This window comes from Podarcis melisellensis (assembly GCF_964234715.1).
Source record: "Podarcis melisellensis genome assembly, chromosome: 15".
In the NCBI taxonomy this organism is placed as follows: domain Eukaryota; kingdom Metazoa; phylum Chordata; class Lepidosauria; order Squamata; family Lacertidae; genus Podarcis; species Podarcis melisellensis.
The window spans coordinates 23,946,398-23,969,170 of record NC_138532.1 but is presented as its reverse complement, the minus strand read 5'-3'; the positions used below and the strand labels follow the sequence as shown (position 1 = coordinate 23,969,170).

The following is a 22,773-nucleotide window of genomic DNA, read 5'->3' as shown; positions in this document are numbered from 1 at the left end:
TGACACCGCCTTTTTCTTTTGTTCCCCACCCAGGAGTCAAACAGTGCCTAAAGTGCCCTGTGGGATATTTCTGCCCAAATGGAGCAAATTTTCCAAGCCCATGCCCTTCGGGGACCCACAATCCACTCCAGGGGCAAGATGAATCTGCAGACTGCAGGCCTTGCCCTGCAGGGAGAGCGTGCACCCAAGCTGGCTTGGCTGAGCCAGACTCTGAGTGCATGGCTGGGTAAGTATTGCTGTGCTTGCCTCTTTTATATTCCTTACTTTCAGGGAAGCCCGCTTGACCAGGGTTTGCTTCTATATTTGATTCTCTTTGTGAATCACTTCCCATACCTCAAAACGATTGTCAACCACCCTGTGATCTTCAAATGAAGGGCTGTACATAAATTTTAGTAATAATAGTAATAATAACAATACCATTTCAGATGTAAAAATTTCAGATCCAATACAGACTAGGAGAAAGATATCCCCATTTGCCTGTTGAAAAAGAAAAACCTTCAACAGGTGCCAAAAAGACATTGGAGACAGCTCCTGTCTGATGTTTAACAAGAGGGAATTCCAAAGGGTGTGTATCACTACACTAAAGACCCAATTCTTACATATATATGTAAGTTTATATATATATATATATATATATATATATATATATATATATATATATATATATATATATATATATGCAGGTTTTGGTGTCCTCGGGTGTCTTCCCGTGTAAAAGTTGGGGTGTCTAGGCGACGTTTCGACGAGGTCTCACTCGTCATCTTCAGGCTGGTGCTTTCGGCTTCTTGTTACTGGAACAGAGCAGGATCTCAGTGTTTGAGTTCCTATAAATACTGTTGAGGGGGTGTGGTGTATAGCCTCCAATGTTCTGGGCAGAGAGGAAGTTCCCAGGCTAGTGTGCCTTTTCTTCTTTTGTTCCTTAATTACTTGAGGGATATCTTGAGTGATTTCTTGAGTGATATCCTGAGTACCACTTAGGTGGGTCATTAGGTGTGGATTAGTTGCTAAAGTCTTTGTGTCTTGACCTCTTGAACTTTGTGAAGAGTTTTTCTGAGAAGATGGCTGTACTGCACTTAGTTGTGCTCTGGCTTGGCTTCGTGTATAGGGGCGAGCTGTGGTTTTGTGGCCTGTGTCAGCCAGATCTGTGTAGGGATTGCAGGGGGGTGCAGATCTGGCTGACACAGGCCACAAAACCACAGCTCGCCCCTATACAAGAAATCACTCAAGATATCCCTCAAGTAATTAAGGAACAAAAGAAGAAAAGGCACACTAGCCTGGGAACTTCCTCTCTGCCCAGAACATTGGAGGCTATACACCACACCCCCTCAACAGTATTTATAGGAACTCAAACACAGAGATCCTGCTCTGTTCCAGTAACAAGAAGCCGAAAGCACCAGCCTGAAGATGACGAGTGAGACCTCGTCGAAACGTCGCCTAGACACCCCAACTTTTACACGGGAAGACACCCGAGGACACCAAAACCTGCATTCCTGTACCCGTGAAAATCTACGAAAGCATATATATATATATATATATATACACACATATCATTTTCAACAGTAATTAAACATACTTTTACATCTTCAATTTTTTTACTTCCATCAATCCTGTCTGGAAATCTAATCTCTCAGTATGCATTTCTTATCTTCCCTATTACATTTCAAACTCATAACCAATATCTCTATCTTTTTCTACTTTGTAACACTTCGTATATTTCTCCTTACAAAACTTCTTGTAGTCCTACTAGCGTAATCTGTTGATTACAGTTGCACTTCAAATAATTCATATACTTCTTCCAATCTTCTGTAAATCTCTGGTCCCGCAGGTTTCGAATCCTTCCTGTCATTTTGCACAATTCTGCATAGTCCATTAATTTCGTCTGCCATTCTTCTTTCGGCGGAATTTCTTCTTGTTTCCATTTCTGGGCTAACAATACTCTTGCCGCAGTTGTTGCATATAAAAACAATTTAACATCTTGCCTGTTAATGTCCTGACCTATAATACCAAGTAAAAATGCTTTTGGTTTTTAAAAAAATGTATATGTCAACATCTTTTTCATCTCATTATATATCATTTCCCAGAAGTTCTTTACTTTTTTACATTCCCACCACATATGATAAAATCTTCCTTCTTTTTCACTAAAGACCCAATTCTTACACTGTATGGAACAAACCTCGTCATAGGTTGGTATCTGCAGGAGACCTTCTTCTGCAGAGTGCAGCAGCAGGCGTGAGACACTCTTTTAGCTATCCTGGTCTCCAAGCCTTGGAACACTTTATTTTTAAAATTCTTAATTATATTTACATTTACGCCCCACTTTTCCTTCTAGGAGCTTAAGATGATGTACGTGCTTTGCCGCCACTGCTATTTTATCCCCACAGCAAACCCTGTGAAGTCGGTTAGGCTGAAAGATAGTAACTGGCCCAAGACCACCTAAACAGTGGGGGTTCGAACCCTGGTCTCCCTGCTCCTTTTTATAATATAATTTTTATTATTTTCATTTAAAAACATAAAATATTACAACATTATAATAACCATTCTAAAACATTTGCTCCGCCGAGCTCATGACTTCCCTCCCTCCCTTCAGCTGGTTTTCAATTTCTTAATAAATTGCGTACGCATTTCTACTGTCAGTTTCTGTCCTTCAATACATGCCAAATCCTTCCATTTATCCATGGTCAGATACTATTTTTATAATGTGTTACAGGGTTTAGATCAGTCCTGCTAGTGTCTTCATCTTTTTGCAATGATCCCTTAAATATACAATAAATTTACCCCAATCTCTCTGGAATTTCTGGTCACTTTGGTTCCGGATCCTTACAGTCAGTTTGGCTAGCTCCGCATAGTCCATCATCTTCACCTGCCACTCCTCAATTGTTGGTTACCAATGATTGTGGTCTTCCTGGTCCTAATCCAACCACTATACCTTAGCGTATTGTCTACAGCAGGCACAAAGACCCTGAGACCAATATATGTTATGTTATGTTATGTTGTTACGTTACGTTACGTTACGTTACATTATGTTATGTTATGTTATGTTATGTCCCACCTTTCCTTCAAGAAGCTCAAGGTGATGTGTGTAGCTCTTTCCCTCATTTTATCCTCACAACAACCCTGTGAGATAAGCTAGGCTAAGAGACAGTGGCTGCCCCCCAGCGGGGATTTGAACCCTGGTCTCCCAGGCCCTTGGCCGACACCCTAACCACTACACCACACTGGCTCACTGGAGTCATAGAATCATAGAATTATAGAGTTGGAAGTGACTCCGAGGGTCATCTATTCCAACTCACTGCAATGCAGGAATCTCATTGCCATGACAGATGGCTGGATGTGCAATCTTGATTGCCTTGTATTAGTAAAAGAAAAAAAGAAAAGAAATGTTTAACACACCTTCCAATTCACATTTTAAGCTCAAACTGTGCTTCATGTGTTTAAGTCCGAACATATTGAAGCCCAAAAGCACAGATGGCTTTAGATTTTTTATTGCCTTTAGGCAGATGTGTCTCTTTCTCCCCAAGAATGATGCAACATCAGCTTTCCACACACACTGAATGGACAGTAACTCTCCTTTTTAGTGGCATACAGCTTCTTGTGAAAAGGATCTGTTTTTGAACTTTATTTGAGCTCTGTAGGAATGGCCTTGGCTTTGATGCTAAAACATGAAGATTCTCAACCAAGGGCTGACCCTTAGTTTCAGACTTGTGATCAGCCTTTTGGAAGGCACAGAATTCACTTCCTTTGCCGGAACTTGAGCTGTGCCACTGTTTATAATCAAGGATGGCCTATCATTATTCATTTTCAACAGTTTCCTCCTTGTTGAAAGAGAAGCATCATCATGATTTTCACCGTTCACGAATGGCAGATCTTTCTTCCCATTGAGTTCAAGGCGTATCTTCACAGCTGGGTGCTGTCTTTGGGAGCACTCCGGCAGTGAAGCAGATGCATAGCAGTAGCAGTCAGAGTCATGTTGCCAGTATATATGCTGCAGCAGTGAATACGCTTGAAAGCAGGAGCCTTTAAAATGGTATGCACAGTTGGCATGCTATGGTGCCTCTCCTTCCAACGGATCTCATAGGCTTCTATGCTAGTGCAAGTACTATAATGAAAAGGGGAAAGTGGATACTTTCTTATGGCCTTTATTCATATCAGCAGCCTCATATTTGCAGCTTATGTACAGAGGAATAAGTGTCCTTGAATTTACCCCAGCAAGTACTGCTAGGTGCACTCCAACATCCACCATACCTGACCATTGACCAGGCTATAACATTGTCCATCCCTGCTTAGACAAAGTGTCCCAGGTCAGCCTTTCACAATCTGAAGCCCTCCAGATGTTTCAAACACCTCTCCCCATTACCTTTGTCCAGTGCTTTTTTTCTGGGGGTATGCAGGGGTACGCATACCCCTAAACATTTTGTGAATCTTTGTAGTTTTGTCCATTTACTGTATTTATTTTTCCCAATTTGAACTATAAAATGGTAATTTTCTTGAGTCAAAATGAGAGTATCCCTAAACATTTTTTTAAGGGGGGGGGAGGATTGCCTCTGACCATTGGTCATACTCAGTGCTGTTTTTCCATTTTTTTATAATGGCAATGATGCCCAATTGAGAGGTGCCAGTTCTGGTGAGTTCTAGCTGAAAAAAAGCCCATTTTTACAAGGTTGGATTGTGGTTAATAATAATAATAATAATAATAATAATAATAGTATACTGTTCAGAGGACTTCAGTGGTGAGTGCTACAGTGGTACAGTGATGCAATAAATATATTTATTTGGTCACAAAGGGGTAAGGGCAGGCAGGGAACGAGAGGTGTGTCACTCCTCGCTAGTGATGTCACACAGTGGTGACTACGGCAACCCCATTATTCCACATAACAAGAGCAGAGGCCATGGCAGCTGAGAAGCTGTTTCCTAGTGGCAAAACACAGTAGCCTGGGAGCTTTGAGTCCTCCCTCTTCTTTCTATCTGATTATGACTCGAGTATATTTTATGTCATCAGATACATCTGCCCAGTTGGTTCCTCTAGCCCTCATGCTCCCAGCAACGCTTGTCCACCAGGAACATTCAGCAACCGCTCTGACCTCTTTGATAAATCCCAGTGTGAAACCTGTCCAGAGCGATTTGTCTGCACGAGAGGTATGCCATTCTGTACTTGGTTAAGCTGAGCATCAGACCTGCCATTTGAGAAGTGGCTCTTAGCTAGTGGGACATAACATTGCCAGGGACTAGTGACTTGAGGAAGAGATGAGGTCGGCTCTTTTTTCTGCCTACATGCCAGATATTCTCTACACTTCTCTTTGCAGCTGTCATGACTTCCTTATTCTCTACCAAAGAATTGTAGGTAGCAGCTCTGTTTGGGGGAACTGCAAAGATGTTTATTGTTCTTGGGTCTGGTTTCAGGGGTGAAGAATCTCATGACCTGGAGTCAAATACGGGCCCTGTAAGCCTTTACCTGGTCCTTGGGGCTCTCCCTAGCCACACTGCCTCCCCAACCATCCCCTCCGTCCTTAGTCTGTGTGCTATCCTCCCTGAGTGATTTTCCTGGCTAAAATGCCTCCTTCAATGCTGATAATGCCACTTGCTTTCATAGAATCCTATGAAGCAACCCTGAACATCATCTAGTCCAACTTCCTGCAACGCAGGAATATGCAGTTGTCCCATACAGGGATCAAACCTGCAACCAGCACCATGCTGCAACCAATGGAGCTATCCTGGATGGAGGATAGAGAGGGGAGTGTGCATAGGAACTAGCCTACTTTAGAAAGGCAAAATTTATATTCATTGATCCTTCTACATTCATTGCCCCACCACCACTGGTGTGTGGCCCTGAGAATGGTTCCAAGAAAGGAATGCAGCCCTCAGGCTGAAGATGCTTCCCATCCCTGACTTGTTTCAAGAGCTAGCTATTCCTTTCTCTCATATCAGCTCCCCACTCAGGCTTTAGCTGCAGTTCTGACCAGGGCAGCTGACCTTGATTACATGTGTTAGGCTGGGCTTCACTGCTGATGGCCCATCTGTCTTTCTGCAGGCTCAGGAGGGAAGCAGAAGCCCCCTGTCCCCTGCCCAGCTGGTCACTATTGTCCACCAGGAACCAAGCACCCAACCCAGTACAAATGTGCCCCTGGCACATGGAGCAACAAGACTGGATTAGCTGCTGAAGATGAGTGTGTTCCATGCCCAGCAGGATGGTTCTGCATGGCAGGGGCTCACGGACCCTCTGGAAGCTGCAGTGCTGGTCACTTCTGTCCAGAAGGTAAGGAGAAATTGACCAGGTTGCTATCTGTTTTTCATACCCTTGGTCACAACTGATGTTTTCCCAGTGCCCTTTTTGTGGAGAATGTGTGCTTGCCAGTAAATTAGGACCAATTCAGGGCTTGGCAGGATCAGGGCCCCTAAGAGGGTCCTCTTAGAATAGCTTTGGAAGTGGATTTAGGCTGCAGGGTTAGAAGTAGAAGATAGTGCATTTTAAAATAGTATTATTTGCAAGTGATAAATTGTGAAGATTTTTATGGTTAAAGTAAGTGTGATAAAAAAATTGGTTAGAAATTATGATATATGTAAACTGCTAAAGATGAGGTAAAATGAAATTCAGATAGGGGGGACTTGCGGAAGCCCACCTAATAATGTTTAGAAAAAATAAGGATAAGGCAAGAATCTGTTTCTATTGTTTGTTTTCCTGTTTGTGTTTATTTGTGTTATAAAATTAATAATATTTTTTTAAAAATAAATAAATAAGAGGGCTTGGGTCCAAGAGAAGCATCAAGACACACACTCAAGAGGGTTGAGCTTATATTTTCACCCACCAGGCATTTCAAATACACATGGATATGAAAACTGGGGATACGTTATGAGTCTTTGCAATTCCAAATGCCTTCCACTGTTCTAGCTTGCTGCCAACGCTTTAGTTAACTCATGCATAAGGACACACAAGAGCTGCCTTGCTGTGCCAGACCTATGTTGTGCCTAGCTGAATGTCTTGGCTCCCGAGAACAGCCATAACTGGAAATGAGTAAGACACGCGGCCAATATGGCATGCTGCAGCTTTGGGCAGCCTCAAATTTAGGAATGCTCTTGATAAGAATGTAAGAACAGCCCTGCTGGATGGGGCCAATGGCCCATTTCATTCCAGTATCCTGTTCTCACAGTGGCCAACCAGATGCCTATGGGAAACCTTCAACCAGGACCCAAGCACAAGAGCAAACACACACACCCTGCAGTTTCAAGCAACTCGTATAAAGAAGCATTACTGCTTCTGACCATGAAGGCAAAGCATAGCCATCATGACTTGTAATCATCAATAGCCCTTTCCTCTCCTAGTGTGAGAATATGCCTAGCTCTGAACAGACTTTTGATGTGTCTATCCCAGAGTTGCCTTGTCTAAGGGTCAGCTGCTCCCCTAGGATCTCAGCTGGGATGGGGGCTTTCACAGTTCCACTCCCTAAGACTGATCAATTAGGAGATTTGAGCCTGGGATTTCCTACTTTGGTTGAGTCATGACTCTTCTCCTTTGAGGATATATCTCTCAGTTACCCCACCAGCTAATAGCAAATTTAGCAAGTCTCCAAGTTCTGATGCTTTGTGTTGTCAAAATGGCACCTTCTGTACACAAGGGTTGAAGGAATGGCACAGTCTGAAATGCTTCAAAGCACTTTGGGAGGAAAAAGACAATTGGAGAGTGGTGGTGGTAGGGAATCAAAACAGCCCAATAAGGATTCAGCATTCTCAGGGACTACAGTGTCTCTGTGTCTCTTGGAGAGGAAAATAGGGTGGTGGAATACAGTATCCTGAGAAAGGGAAAGGTCTGGCTGGCTGGCTGGCTGACTGACTGACTGACTGGCTGGAACCCTGAACAGGAGCAGCCTATACTATAACATTTTGTTGCAGGTCCCACTTGGACTGACTATCTTATCAAACAAAGCTTGATTCATGAGCACGGTCTGAGAACACATGATGCAACAACCTTGCAAAGTAGGCCTGTGTCTGATCAGTGCCTAGATGAGAGGTCACCAGGAACCCCATTGAGTTCCCTGGCAGAAAAGCAGGCTAGAAATATCACTGGTGACAATAATCTGCTTCTGCCAATGAACTATTTAGTTTACTTCATTCAAGATAGCTTTCTTTTGCATTTGCTTTGCCTTGTTCCCTCTTTCTCTTTGGGAAAGGTACTCAGACAAGCACTCAGTTCCCTTGCCCAGAAGGGACCTTCAGCACCAGGCTTGGGAATGGTAAAATGGATGACTGTGTCGCTTGCCCCAGAGGAGCTTACTGCCCAGAAGGAACTGCCAAACCAGTGCTCTGCCCACCGTAAGTAAAGGAAGAAGAACGAAGCCAATTACTTGCTACTCAGAGTAGACCCATTGGAATTAAAAGATCCAAGTTAGTTGTGTTCAATAATTTCAGTGGGTCTACTCTGAACATGACTACTATTGGATACGACCCATACTGGACAATACTTTGATATTGTAACATGAAGCACAATAGATTAATTATAATGCTAGGTGAGCTACAATATTGAGTCAATGACATAGGAGCTTCCTAGTGCAAAAACTTTCCATCTTTGTCTTTTAAAAAATAAAAAAATAAAAAGACACCTAGTTTTAGACAGTCACTTTATATTAGGTAAAGGGTAAAGGGACCCCTGACCATTAAGTCCGGTTGTGACCGACTCTGGGGTTGCGGCACTCATCTCACTTTATTGGCCGAGGGAGCCGGCATACAGTTTCTGGGTCATGTGGCCAGCATGACTAAGCTGCTTCTGGCAAAGCAGAGTGGCACACGGAAACGCCGTTTACCTTCCCGCCGGAGCAGTACCTATTTATCTACTTTGACGTGCATTCAAACTGCTAGGTTGGCAGGAGCTGGGAACGAGCAACGGGAGCTCACCCCGTCGCGGGGATTTGAACCACCAACCTTCTGATCGGCAAGTCCTCGGCTTTGTGGTTTAACCCACAGCGTCACCCGCGTCCCTCACTTTATATTACAAACTTATTAAACCCAGAAGCATTTCTGTGCCCCATGCCCTCCTGTGAACTCTGGACCATTTTTAAAAGGACAATAATTGCAGATCTCATTGTGGTGCTAATAAAGGAAATGAGGCAACCCCACTTGAGGGTAGTGGAAAGGGAGAGCAGGAAGCCCACACCACAAAGCAGAGGGTCCCTTTTTGCCACCAGATGGCAGCACTGATGAATCTCCCCTTCCCCTGCTGATCTTAATGGTAACTGTCTTCTGTCTTCTCCTTCTTCCTTATGTAGGGGGACTTACCATTCAGAACAAGGAGCAAAATCAACTAGTGACTGCATACCCTGCCCTGGAGGGTATCACTGCCCTGAATTGGGCACCATAACTCCGTATGCATGTGGAGCTGGCCAATTTTCAGTAAGTACCACCAGATTTCTTAGGCAATGGGAATGACTTTATAGGGGTGGAGGATAAATTTGGTTCAGTTCGAACCTACCTAAAAACAGTAGGCAAACTGAAACACAACCATCCTTTAAGAGTTGAAATTCTTTGAATTTTGCAATGCATTTTCTCCTGCTGAGTAACAGGTAGAAAAATGCATATGCTAGGGTAAAAGTTTGCATTAAAATGCATGTACTGGTAAAAATAAGATATACAAATGAATTATATTAAGGGAAATTGCTTTGCAAAAGTACGTATATTAAATAAAATTGCATACAATAATATTAGGATAAATTTGCATTAAAATTATGATCAATTTTTACAGTTGACTAACTGCAGCCAGGCTATACCAGGTGGCCTTTGTTTAGATTGTTTCATGGTAACAGATGAAAAGCGACCATCTCTGGGTCCATTTTTGCAACTGGGGAGGCAATGGTCTTGAAGGCTGTGTTTTAGCAAGCAGGCCCACCCACAGCATAGAACTAGCTCTACAGTGTTCTAGTAACCCATCCATAATCATTAATGCAAATCATAGGAGGGTTGGGGTGTTTTTTTAAAGATACATTACAGCAGACATAGAAATTGCTGTGATTTTTAATAGGGTCTGGTCACCCAGCTGGCCACTTGCCATTTTGAAGAAATGTGTCATTTGGACTATTTTCTCCTCCTCGTTGTCGGGAAGGTAAAAACTCCAGAAAAGAAGGAAGCATATTTTACTATTCCTGGTTGGCTCCTGGGGAGGGTAGAAACTACAATTCAATTGAACGTTCATTTTGCCATCAAAGATTTTTTAAAAAGAAGAAAGGAAAGAAAAGAAAAGGAATGTTAAAGCCACAAAATTGGAGATGAGCAGCATGGGTCTTCTAACAAGCAAATGGCAAACTCTGTGGCTAAATTGTGATGAGAAACATTTCCATACTGATGGAGAACAAAAACAAAACACTTTCACTCTCTGTTATATGCATGTATTGTTCCCATCCAGGCTACTTTTCTGCAGCTTCAGAATGTGGGCAATTTATCATTTTAGAAGAACCATTTTTGCGATCAGAGATATGGAATGAATGATGAGTTAGAGCCCTGTGATAGACAGGCATAGATTGTCTCACCTGTTTTGTCTTTTTACCTGGGCTGTAAGTTGAGTAAGTAAGACTCGCCGGGATTATTTCTAGGGGAAAAACAAGGCTAGACCTGCTTTAAAATCGAGAGGCAGGTCGACAAGCGATTGGAGGCAGGCTTAAGGGAGCATACTGTAGAGGCTATAGAGGAAGCAGAAATAACGGTCTTGAAATCCAAGCAAGGGAGATTCAGGAAGAAACATCAATCTGCTCATTTGCAACTTCTCCCTGCTTCGTTTTGCAGGAGCTGCTAGGAGACTGAACTTAGGGCAATGGTACCAGTTGTCATTTGCACCGCATTCCATATCGGAATATCAGAAGAGCTCTGCTGAATCAGGTCAAAGGCCCATCTAGGGCAGCATTCAGATCTTACAGTGGTCGGCTAGATGACTATGGAAAGCCCACAAGCCTGACCTGAGTGCAAAAGCACTCAGCAAGGTTGGGTGAGGGACACAATTCCCCACCAATTCCAAAAGGCTGCCCAAAGGAAAGGCCTTGTTTCTCACTGTAGGGAGCAGCCTTGCTGGTCTGTCATAGCCAAAACAATGAAGAGTTTTGTGGCACCTTAAAGAGCCACGCATTTATTGTGACATAATAATAATAATAATAATAATAATAATAATAATAATAATAATAATAATTTATTATTTGTACCCCGCCCATCTGGCTGGGTTTCCCCAGCCACTCTGGGCGGCTTCCAACAGAAATGAAAAATACACTAAAATGTCACATATTAAAAACTTCCCTGAACAGGGCTGCCTTCAGATGTCTTCTGAATGTCAGGTAGTTGTCCATCGCCTTGACATCCGGTGGGAGGGCATTCCACAGGGCGGGTGCCACCACCGAGAAGGCCCTCTGCCTGGTTCCCTGCAACTTGGCCTCTCGCAGGGAGGGAACCGCCAGAAGGCCCTCGGAGCTGGACCTCAGTGTCCGGGCAGAACGATGGGGGAGGAGACGCTCCTTCAGATATACTGGACCGAGGCCATTTAGGGCTTTAAAGGTCAGCACCAACACTTTGAATTGTGCTCGGAAACGTACTGGGAGCCAATGTAGGTCTTTCAAGACCGGTGTTATATGGTCTCGGCGGCCACTCCCAGTCACCAGTCTAGCTGCCGCATTCTGGATTAGTTGTAGTTTCCGGGTCACCTTCAAAGGTAGCCCCACGTAGAGCGCATTGCAGTAGTCCAAGCGGGAGATAACCAGAGCATGTACCACTCTGGCAAGACAGTCCGCAGGCAGATAGGGTCTCAGCCTACGTACCAGATGGAGCTGGTAAACAGCTGCCCTGGATACAGATTTGACCTGTGCCTCCATGGACAGCTGTGAGTCCAAAATGACTCCCAGGCTGCGCACCTGGTCCTTCAGGGGCACAGTTACCCCATTCAGGACCAGGGAATCCTCCACACCTGCCCGCCTCCTGTCCCCCAAAAACAGTACTTCTGTCTTGTCAGGATTCAACCTCAATCTGTTAGCCGCCATCCATCCTCCAACCGCTTCCAGACACTCACACAGGACCTTTACCGCCTTCACTGGTTCTGATTTAAAAGAGAGGTAGAGCTGGGTATCATCTGCATACTGATGAACACCCAGCCCAAACCTCCTGATGATCCCTCCCAGCGGCTGCATGTAGATGTTGAAAAGCATGGGGGAGAGGACAGAACCCTGAGGCACCCCACAAGTGAGCGGCCAGGGGTCTGAACACTCATCCCCCACCACCACTTTCTGAACACGGCCCAGGAGGAAGGAGCGGAACCACTGTATGACAGTGCCCCCAGCTCCCAGCCCCCCAAGACGGTCCAGAAGGATGTCATGGTCGATGGTATCAAACGCCGCTGAGAGATCCAGCAGAACTAGGAAACAGCTCTCACCTTTGTCCCTAGCCCGCCGGAGATCATCAACCAGTGCGACCAAGGCAGTTTCAGTCCCATGATGAGGCCTGAATCCCGACTGGAAGGGATCCAAATGGTCCGCTTCTTCCAGGCGTGCCTGGAGTTGTTCAGCAACCACTCGCTCAATCACCTTGCCCAAGAATGGAAGGTTTGAGACTGGGCGATAATTGGCCATCGTGGCCGCATCTAAAGATGGTTTTTTAAGAAGCGGTTTGATAACCGCCTCTTTCAGCGGGTCTGGGAAGGCTCCCTCACGGAGGGAAGCATTCACCACCCCACGAAGCCCATCGCCCAGTCCTTCCCGGCTAGCTTTTATAAGCCAGGATGGGCAAGGATCCAGGAGACAGGTGGTTGGCTTCACTCGTCCAAGCAGCCTGTCCACATCCTCGGAGGTAACAGATTGAAATTGATCCCACACAACTTGACCAGACAGGACTCTAGCACTCTCCCGCCCCGGCCCTGCTCCCACGGTGGAGTCTACTTCTTCCCGAACCTGAGCGATTTTATCTGCAAAAAAATTTGCAAAATCATTGCAGGAGAACATGTGGCCCGTACTGGGCCCCGATGTTACAGGTGGTTCCGCTAGATTGTGAACCACCTGAAAGAGTCTCCTGCTGCTGTTTTCTGCAGATGCAATAGAGGCGGTGAAGAAAGTCTTCTTCGCCGTCGCTATCGCCACTTGGTAGGCTCGACGTTGAGCTCTAACCCGTGTCCGGTCAGATTCAGAATGAGTTATCCGCCACCGGCGCTCTAGCCGTCTCAACGATTGTTTCATTGCCCTCAGATCTGTGGAAAACCACGGGGCTCTCCGGGCTTCATGCAATCGGAGAGGGCGCTTTGGAGCCAAACAGTCAATAGCCCTGGTTAACTCCACATTCCAGCGGGCCACCAGGGAATCGGCTGAAAGGCCATCAACATGGGATAAAGCATCCCCTACCACTCTCTGGAAACCATTTGGATCCATTAAGTGGCGGGGGCGGACCATCCGAATCGGTCCCACCTCCCTGCAGAGGGGATGGGTCGCAGAGAAGTCTAGTTGCACCAGGAAGTGGTCTGACCATGGCACTTCTTTCGTTTCACTTTTACTTAGTGTCAGATCACCAACATCCGTAGAGGTAAACACCAGGTCCAAGGCATGTCCGCGGCTATGGGTTGGGCCAGACTTATTCAGGGACAGCCCCATGGAGGCCATGCTTTCCACGAAGTCCCGAGCGGCCCCTTGTAAGGTCGTGTCGGCATGGATGTTAAAATCCCCTAGGACGACCAAGCTAGGTGTCTCCAGGAGAACATCCGCCACGACCTGAAGCAGCTCGGGCAGGGAATCCTTGGTGCAGCGGGGAGGTCGGTACACCAAAAGGAATCCTGTACTGCCCCTATTGCCCAACTTCCAGAACATGCACTCAGAAAACTGGGTCTTCCCAATAGGACGCCTGGTGCAAACTAATGACTTCCTAAAAATCACTGCAACCCCCCCTCCCCGCCCACATGACCTGGGTTGCTGTGCGTAAGAGAAACCTGGTGGACAAGCAGCGGCAAGGACAGGCCCATCTGCTTCATCCAACCAAGTCTCTGTTACACATGCCAGGTCAAGTCCTCCATCCATGATCAAGTCATGGATGGCAGTGGTCTTATGAATCATTGACCTGGCATTGCACAGCAACACTTTCAGGTCATGTGGGTATCCCTTGCTGATTCTAGTATTCATCCGGTCAGGACCAGACCCAGAGGCAGGGATAGTCCTCAGACAACGACTAAACCTGCCTCCTCTGTAATGACATGGTCTGGTCTTAGCGTAACTCCTCCTCCTACCCGTGATCACTGAGATCGGTTGTCCCAGTGCATTCCCCCCTGTGAAACATATCCCAGCCATTTTGTGGGCTGGGGCCCATTCCCCGGCAGCCCTGACCCCTCCCCTTAAGAGCAAAATAACCCCTTTAAAAAACAAAACAAAAAAACCACACAAATACAACAATACAAACAAAAAACAATAAAAATTACAAAAATTACAAAAACATAAAATCAAACAAATTCCCAGGCCCAATAAACATCCACCGCCCCCCCCCCCACATACAAAAAATTCAAAATAAAAATTTTAAAACATTTTAAAAGCACTCTGCAGCCCTCCAGCAGTGACAGCAACTGTTCTAGTGAGGCCCGTCAGGCCCTGCCCCAGGCCAGATGGTGAGTGGCAGGAAGGAGCAGGACCCCATACACTCACACCGGAGAGTCCTCCCGGGCAGCAGAGTCCAGCAGTCCTTTATGAGGCTTCAGGCCCCGCCCCAGGCCAGATGGTGAGTGGCAGGAAGGAGCAGGACCCAAAAAAACACTCACATACAGGAGAGTCCTCCCGGGCAGCAGAGTCCAGCAGTCCTTTATGAGGCTTCAGGCCCCGCCCCAGGCCAGATGGTGAGTGGCAGGAAGGAGCAGGGCCCTCAGACACTCACATACAGGAGAGTCCTCCCGGGCAGCAGAGTCCAGCAGTCCTTTATGAGGCTTCAGGCCCTGCCCCAGGCCAGATGGTGAGTGGCAGGAAGGAGCAGGACCCCATACACTCACACAGGAGAGTCCTCCCGGGCAGCAGAGTCCAGCAGTCCTTTATGAGGCTTCAGGCCCCGCCCCAGGCCAGATGGTGAGTGGCAGGAAGGAGCAGGGCCCTCAGACACTCACATACAGGAGAGTCCTCCCGGGCAGCAGAGTCCAGCAGTCCTTTATGAGGCTTCAGGCCCCGCCCCAGGCCAGATGGTGAGTGGCAGGAAGGAGCAGGGCCCTCAGACACTCACATACAGGAGAGTCCTCCCGGGCAGCAGAGTCCAGCAGTCCTTTATGAGGCTTCAGGCCCCGCCCCAGGCCAGATGGTGAGTGGCAGGAAGGAGCAGGGCCCTCAGACACTCACATACAGGAGAGTCCTCCCGGGCAGCAGAGTCCAGCAGTCCTTTATGAGGCTTCAGGCCCCGCCCCAGGCCAGATGGTGAGTGGCAGGAAGGAGCAGGGCCTTCAGACACTCACATACAGGAGAGTCCATAAGTTTTGTGGACCAAAGTCTGCTTCACTGAACACATCTGGTGAAGTGGGTTTTCATCCTTGAGCCTTCTGCTCATTCTGCTTAGTAGGGCCTTGACATCAACTCTAAAGTCCTGCCCTGATGGCACTTCTGGGTCTAACGCCACAGAATATGAATTTGATTGCTGGCACTGGCCCTAACTGATGCCATCCTTGGTGAGTGAATTGGGTCACATTTCAACAGACTATCCTATTGTCGCCTAGGGAATCCTTCCAACAACCCTGAAAGGTAGGTCAACATTAATCCAGCTCTGAGCTTAAAATGATGCTACAATGATAATCCCCTCCTCCTCTTGTGCAGGACCCTGGATCCACCTCTTGCTCACCCTGCCTCATTGGGCATTACTGTGCACACATCAACACCAGCAGGGAGGTTATGCTCCTTACGATGGTCTGCCCAGCAGGTCTGCTTTGCCCTGAAGGATTGACAGCTGCTCCAAATGCTAGTGGCCATGCCTGCCCAAGAGGTTACTATTGCCCACGCGGTGATGTTGTAAGTACTTTGTTTCGATCATCTTTACTTACTGTTTTCCCCTTTTCCTATGATTCTCTATGCTGGGATGCCATGGAATAAAATTGCTACAGAGAGCTCAATGCCTACGGGTCTAGAGCAGGAGTTGCCAACCTGATGCCTGTATGTGTTAGGGCACCCATGAAGGTTTCCACTTTTTTAAAATTCCAGTTTCTTTCTGAGTCACTCTGTGGAATCTCCTATTCAAAGTATAGTTTGGCTCTTGAGGTGCTCTGTGTCTCCTGGTTCACTATGATAGAGAAATCAAGAAATTGCTATAACTGTTTCACTTTTTGGCCAAAGTGGATGGAATTTACAGACATGGGAGCCCCTCCAGAGTGGATTAAGATTATCAGATTGTAGACAAATAGATGGAAATAAAAAGAAATTTGCTTTCCTCTATGATCTCTTGGAGATATATACGTATATGCAGTTTCACACTGACCCTAATTTCTGATGCATTGCAATAAGATTTGTAAGCCTTGTCTGAGATCTTCAATAAGCCATAGGCCTCCGATATAAATTGTACAACAGAACACTGTCTAGAACACTGCCTGTAGGACTCTGAAGAGCTGTGGGGTCCTTTTTGTTAAAGCAGAACAATGTAGGTTTTTTTAAAACAACAACAACAGTTAAATTCAACCTTTAACTATATATCTATATCAACATCTATATCTATATCTATATCTATATCACAATGCTCCACTGCTGTGCTAAACAAACAACCAGGCAATATTTTGGACAGCCTCATTTCTTGCACAGAAATAAAGAGTGATATAAAAATGCACAGCTATTCTGTACAAAAAGAAGAAGAAGGTGGTAAAGAAAAACAGCAACAAGGCACTCTGTGGCTTCACAGGGACACTGATCCCTGTGGTGATGATTGACCTCATGTGTCAACTTGGGAGGAGAAAAGACCTCCAAATAACCCTGATTTGCTGCATTATTCAGCCCAGGCACCTCTTATAATTACACACTTTTCTTACCTTTGCTATGTTAATAGGACAGCTGTCGTAGAAGAGGAAACCGCACAATTAGAATTGAGCTTATTGAGCCTGAACACTCTAAAGTACTGTATCAAATGTGTTATGGCTGTTGTTTTCTTCAAGAATCAGCTTCATTCCTTTTGTTGCCTCCAGCATCCACCTGCCAGGCCGTGCCCTAATGGGACTTACAGTGGCCAGAGGGGACTGGGCAGAGCTGACCAGTGCTTGCTGTGCCCCAAGGGCAAGTACTGCTACAGGGGAGGGCGAGAATCCCAAGGAATATCCCAGCCCGTGAGTACTCATGCCCTGTCTTCTCCTTAAGCATGCACCCTCCCAGTTCTCCTTGAATTCTTATGCAACATGCCCCCCCTTCTATTTCCTGATTTTATAATTGCCTCACTAATTGTGTTGTCAGGCTGGATTCTTTCATCCTTACCATGAGAACTTCACCCAATTAACAGCCCACTTGTGTGTGACTCTCCGTATGCGTTTCCTTTCTTAGACTGGGACTTGTCCCCCTGGATACGCCTGTCCTCTAGGAACTGGGTTCCCCTTCTCTTTCCCATGCCTTCCAGGCTCCTACTGGGATAATTCCACTGTGGGGGGAGGAGATGTATGCAAACCGTGCCCAGCTGGATTCTACTGTGACTCTGTTGCTGTGACCCAACCCAAAGTGTGTCCATTGGTAAGTTGCTGGGGAAGAGTGGAATGGTGGGGGGGGGGGGGAATTACCTGCACCAGAATGTTGCACAGGGTTCCAGCTAGCCAGCCATGCCCTCTCCCCAGATACTCCATTCCATTCCCCACCACCACTCCAGTTTCTCTGTTTTTCCCCTTCACATCCAACAGTCAGCCAGCATCCCATGCCCCATTGAGCATGCTTTGTCCTCATTAAGTCATTCTGGAGATTTTTCCACACTTACTGGATTTTTCTTAACCTCCTCCTCCTCTTCTTCTTCTGCTTCTTCTCATGGGGTTTTCTCAAGCCTTCTGGTACCTCCCCTTGTTTTTGGCTGCAGAAGAGATTGAGACTTAAAGATTGAGTTCACCATTAGTACAGATTCTATGCAGCATCTTGGGACCAATGGCCATAAGATGGTGGCTTTGTTTTCTAGGGCCAGTGTGGTGTAGTGGTTAAGAGCGGTAGTCTCGTAATCTGGGGAACCCGGTTCGCGTCTCCGCTCCTCCACATGCAGCTGCTGGGTGACCTTGGGCCTGTCACACTTCTCTGAAGTCTCTCAGCCCCACTCACCTCACAGAGTGTTTGTTGTGGGGGAGGAAGGGAAAGGAGAATGTTAGCCGCTTTGAGACTCCTTAAACGGAGTGAAAGGCGGGGTATCAAATCCAAACTCTTCTTCTTCTTCTTCTTCTTCTTCTTCTAGGGGTCTTTCTGTGTCAGTGGCCAATCCCAGCCTGAGCCTTGTCCGGCGGGCACCTATGGCAACAGGAAGGGGTTGGCAGGCCTGCAAGACTGCAGCCCATGTAGAGCAGGTTTTTACTGCGGTGCTCCTGGACAGACAACCCCAAGTGGTCGGTGTGAGGCTGGTTTCTACTGCTGGAGTAGGGCAGTGTCACCAGTAAGTAAATCTCTTGTGTGGATCTTTCTGTCTTTTCAGAGGTAAGTCTCCCTCTTTGGCCTTTCCAAAGAATGCTGGTGGAATTCCTCGTTCTAGGCCAATGATCAATTTATAGCAGAGATTTATAGCAGGCCTTAGGCCTAGGGGCATCCCTCTCCATCTGGCTCCCCAAGACACATCCCTCACCAGCTTTGCTCTACATATCCTGGTGCCTTTCTTGGTCCTTGAACAGGTCTATTTAATAGGTTGTATATAGCTGTGGGTTGAACCACAGAGCCTAGGGCTTGCCGATCAGAGTCGTCCGCGACAGGACCTAATGGTCAGGGGTCCCTTTACCTTTATATAGGTATATAGTTTTAATTCTATCAGTGTTTAATTGTTTTTAATTATTATTGTTTCTATGTTTTTAGATGTTCATATTTTTATCTCTCAGCCACCTTGAATCCCATCAGGGGAAAAGGCAGAGTATAAAATAAAATAACAACCGCAACAACATCAACAACAATGACTCTGGCTTGCCCAGATGGAAATGGAGGGGTGTCAGTGGCGGCATTCACTTAACAATTTATTCAATTTCCTCAATGTTTCCCTATTGTTAATTTCTGCATTGTATTTAAGCTTTCACAAAATGCAAATCTGGAAATCCTAGTGAAATCTAGTGCGAGCTTAGTTATCATTTCCATGTTAATAGGTTCCAGAAGAAGTCCTTTTGCAGTTCCACGAACTCAGAAAATCACGGGAGTAGTGACAAAATTTGGGGTGCTTGTACCAACATACAGTTCTTTCCTTCTTTTTTCATTTGAGTGGGGAGTATTGTTATTATTTATTAAATTTGTATACCGCCCTAAACCTGAGACCCCATAGGTCTCAGGGCAGTTCACAAAATACAATTACAATATAAAAAGCACTAAATACAGCCTTTGGCTCCACCAACTATTGCCATGTGGCCCTTGGTTGGTTTGCCTGCAAAGGAATGCTGCCCTTGTAGAAACCAAGATTCCCTAGTCCTGATTTCCAGTATGGGAAGGGGCTTTGCCCAGCCTTCCCACCCCATGTGAACTCAAAGCAACCTTTCAATTGTTGGACCCTGAACGCAGGACCAATTAATACTTCATAACTGAAGATTAACCAGAGCTATCTGGTTGAACAGCCAAGCTGATCGCATTTAATTAAGCAGGAATTTCAGCTTTAGCAGTTTGCTTTACAGTGTGCTTTTTATACTTTGTGAACTGCTTTGAAGTCTATTCTGTCATTATGCCATTACAAATTGATAATAATAATATAAGTCTCAGGACAGAACCTTTGGGCTGTTCATTAGCTTCTCCGGTGATCCAGTCAAGAGCAGTCTTTTTTCTTCCATTCCCCAAATCCAGCAGCCCACAGACGGAGTCACGGGGAATATCTGCCCACCTGGGGCCTACTGCCTTCCTGGATCATCCATCACCACTCTCTGCCCTCCAGGAACCTACAGCAACACAAGTGGTTTGAAGCACCTGAATCAGTGTTTGGATTGTCCACCTGGGTGAGTTCTTCATCCTATAGGTGAATGTCGCTTAGCTGCACAATAATAGTACTGTGACCTGCAATGGCTAGAGACCCCTGGCCCAGGTTGAAGCCCAGGTGACATGCACGACATAATGGCTTGTGGATATATACTGCATAAATACTTTAACAATCAAGCTGCCAGATCGACTGGCCCAGAGGGGATTAGGACTGAGTTCAGGTGAATCTCTGCCAATGCTAAAGATTCTCCTCTTTACCTGGATCTCCGGCACCTGAGAGAGATATTTTAGGACTGCATTTATCTTGACTGCATTTTGTTTTAAACTCGGTTCATTTCTTGTGATGGTACTCACTGGGATTAGAGTACCATCGCCTCTTTCGTTTTCCCTGTCCATGGTATCAATATATGAGAATGAACACCTCATTTTCTTTTTACCCCCAAACCCCACTTTTTAAACTTTGTTGTAACTCCTCCAGGGACCTCATGGTGATTGGCAGGTAGGAAATCTAATAAAGAGCAATGGAAATAGCAAGAACAATGATGGAGGAGGAGAGCATCATCAGGAGAACTTCATCCACCATGGAGCTTCCAGCTATGCCTGCAAGAAGTTCTACAGGCATAGATCAATTGCTGGGCATATTACCATTGGCAATCCATGTTAGGCCCCAAAATGGAGCACTCGGGGGGTGGAGATGGTCTTGGATATTCTGGATCCAAAATTCCTTCGTTCATCAGGAAGGCTCTAGGATCGGAGGGGGGCATCCTTCAAACAACCACCAGCCAGAAGCATAGCTGTCTACTTTTCCCTTTTCTTGCAAGGAATCCTATTCAGAATAAGTGAATTTCCCTTAAAAAAGGGGAAATGTTGACAGCTATGGCCAGAAGGCCCTGGAAAGTTCACAAACCAGGCCTTTTAAGTGATATACATTCCTTTTGGGTGTGTCCTAGTTCCCCAATACTCAAGTTACATTGCCTCCATTAAGTGGAAGGGAACAGGGGTCTCCTAACAATTCACAGCACCCTCAACAAACTTCAGCTCCCAGAGTTCTTTGGGAGAAGCCATGACTGTTTAAAGTGACATCATAGTGTTTTAAATGTATGGTGTGAATGTGACCTTGCTGTTGACTATGCATCCTCCATAAGTGTGCTGGATCATTTTAAAAAGGCATTTGAATTGTGTCTGTTCATCCTTCTTTACCATGGAAATCCATGGTCCCAAAGGCTGATAATACGGAATTCCAGTTAATCAATTTCTAAGATGAGCACAATTTTGGGTGTGCGGATTTGCCATATCTATGGATTTACTTGCTTGTTCACTATGGGGGATTCCTAGACGACTCTTCAGCCCACATGGTTCCCAGGGCAGTTTACAAAGAGTCGAAAAACAATAAAAATCAATGCAATAAAATGGAATAAAGTAACCACCTCTATAAAAACTGGCAATTAAGAGCAGCAGCTGAAACCAGTTCAAGCTCAGGACCGTAAAGCACTTTTAAAGGCCTGTGAGAATAAAAAGAAAAATCCTTCACCTGGTGCCAAAAGGATAACAAAAAAATTTCCAGGTGAATTTCCCTGGGGTGGGAGATCTATACATAGGATGGCACCACCAAAGGGATCCTTACCTCATCACCAACCCATGCCAGATCTTGAGAGCACCCAGGGAAGGATCTCAGCAGATTATCTCAGTGCTCGGTGAATGAGAGAGTTCCAATGTAGACTACATTTTCTCCTCCAATACTAGGCTTTACTGTGATGGGACAAACCCTCAAGCTCCAACGGGGCCTTGCAAACCCGGCTACTTCTGCCCTGGTGCTGCTAAAACAGCCACCCAGATGATGGCAAAGGAAGGTCACTACACCCTGGAAGGGGCTATCCAGCCAGAGCCCTGCCCTCCTGGGAGTTTTCAGCCGGTAAGCAGAACCTGACCTACAGATACTGCAGCTGTTTTTGGATGAATGTGTTTAGGAAGTGTCTTGATCACTTTATATTCAAGAGAACCCCCAAGTGATGTGCAAAACTGAAACGCCATACAATATAATAATACTCAGATAAGAAATTATTAGAATAACACTGTACTGTTCAACCAGTAATATGCACAGTCACGCGCCATCCATATTCCTCAATACAAAATTCTAGCTGGTCACTTTATAAAACAGGGTGAGGGAATTTTCACATGCCTTTTGGTGCAACTTTCCATGGGCTACATGCAAGTGGTGGGTAGGGCCAGAGACAACTGAGGGCAGAAAAATGGACATGACTTTGCCTTTTGGCACAGAAGGCAGGTGGACTAGATATCCTTCCCACTGTCATCTTGCATTTCTTAGTACAGAAAGTATTGCTCTGATGTATAAAGATGTTTCCTATTTTACTTAGTTCAAGAGGGTTCTGGAAGCTTCTCTGTGTGAAAGAAGCAAGTAGAAGGTTCATGACGTTTGGGTTATTCCTTCAGAGAAGCTGAGTACAGCTGGTTTAAACTGGTTCTCTTATCTCTTTCAGTCATGGTCATGCTAACTATAATAATAAACAGCAAAGAAAATCCCGTGTTGCAAAACAGAAAAGTCTGAACAACAACAAGCAAGACTTCGGTTAATAATATACTGACAATATTTTTATAACACTATACTGTTTCAGAATTCATAAACAGAAGACATATAATATGTGCATGGAGTCACAAATTAATAAGAATTAAATAAATGTTCCATGAACAGGAATGGTAGGAGTGGTAGGAGTTA

At 45.6% G+C, this 22,773-nt stretch overlaps 1 protein-coding gene and 1 long non-coding RNA gene across 2 annotated transcripts in view; one reads left to right on the top strand and one right to left on the bottom strand.

The window, feature by feature from the left end:
- The window catches only part of LOC309357540 (uncharacterized protein), a 144,132-nt gene that overhangs the window by 23,041 nt on the left and 98,318 nt on the right, over positions 1 to 22,773 (top strand). The window contains exons 8-18 of the mRNA XM_081889719.1: positions 34 to 226; positions 4,997 to 5,133; positions 6,026 to 6,250; positions 8,160 to 8,301; positions 9,252 to 9,375; positions 15,765 to 15,956; positions 17,114 to 17,251; positions 17,463 to 17,645; positions 18,343 to 18,537; positions 19,911 to 20,059; positions 21,783 to 21,951. Of these exons, the coding sequence (XP_081745845.1) occupies positions 34 to 226; positions 4,997 to 5,133; positions 6,026 to 6,250; positions 8,160 to 8,301; positions 9,252 to 9,375; positions 15,765 to 15,956; positions 17,114 to 17,251; positions 17,463 to 17,645; positions 18,343 to 18,537; positions 19,911 to 20,059; positions 21,783 to 21,951 (1,847 nt within the window). The remainder of the gene's footprint in view (positions 1 to 33; positions 227 to 4,996; positions 5,134 to 6,025; positions 6,251 to 8,159; positions 8,302 to 9,251; positions 9,376 to 15,764; positions 15,957 to 17,113; positions 17,252 to 17,462; positions 17,646 to 18,342; positions 18,538 to 19,910; positions 20,060 to 21,782; positions 21,952 to 22,773) is intronic.
- Positions 3,467 to 5,001, bottom strand: LOC309357727. Its single transcript, XR_014163203.1, has 2 exons — positions 4,709 to 5,001; positions 3,467 to 4,096 (listed from the first exon to the last, which is right to left on the bottom strand). It is a non-coding gene; the product is annotated as an uncharacterized lncRNA (long non-coding RNA).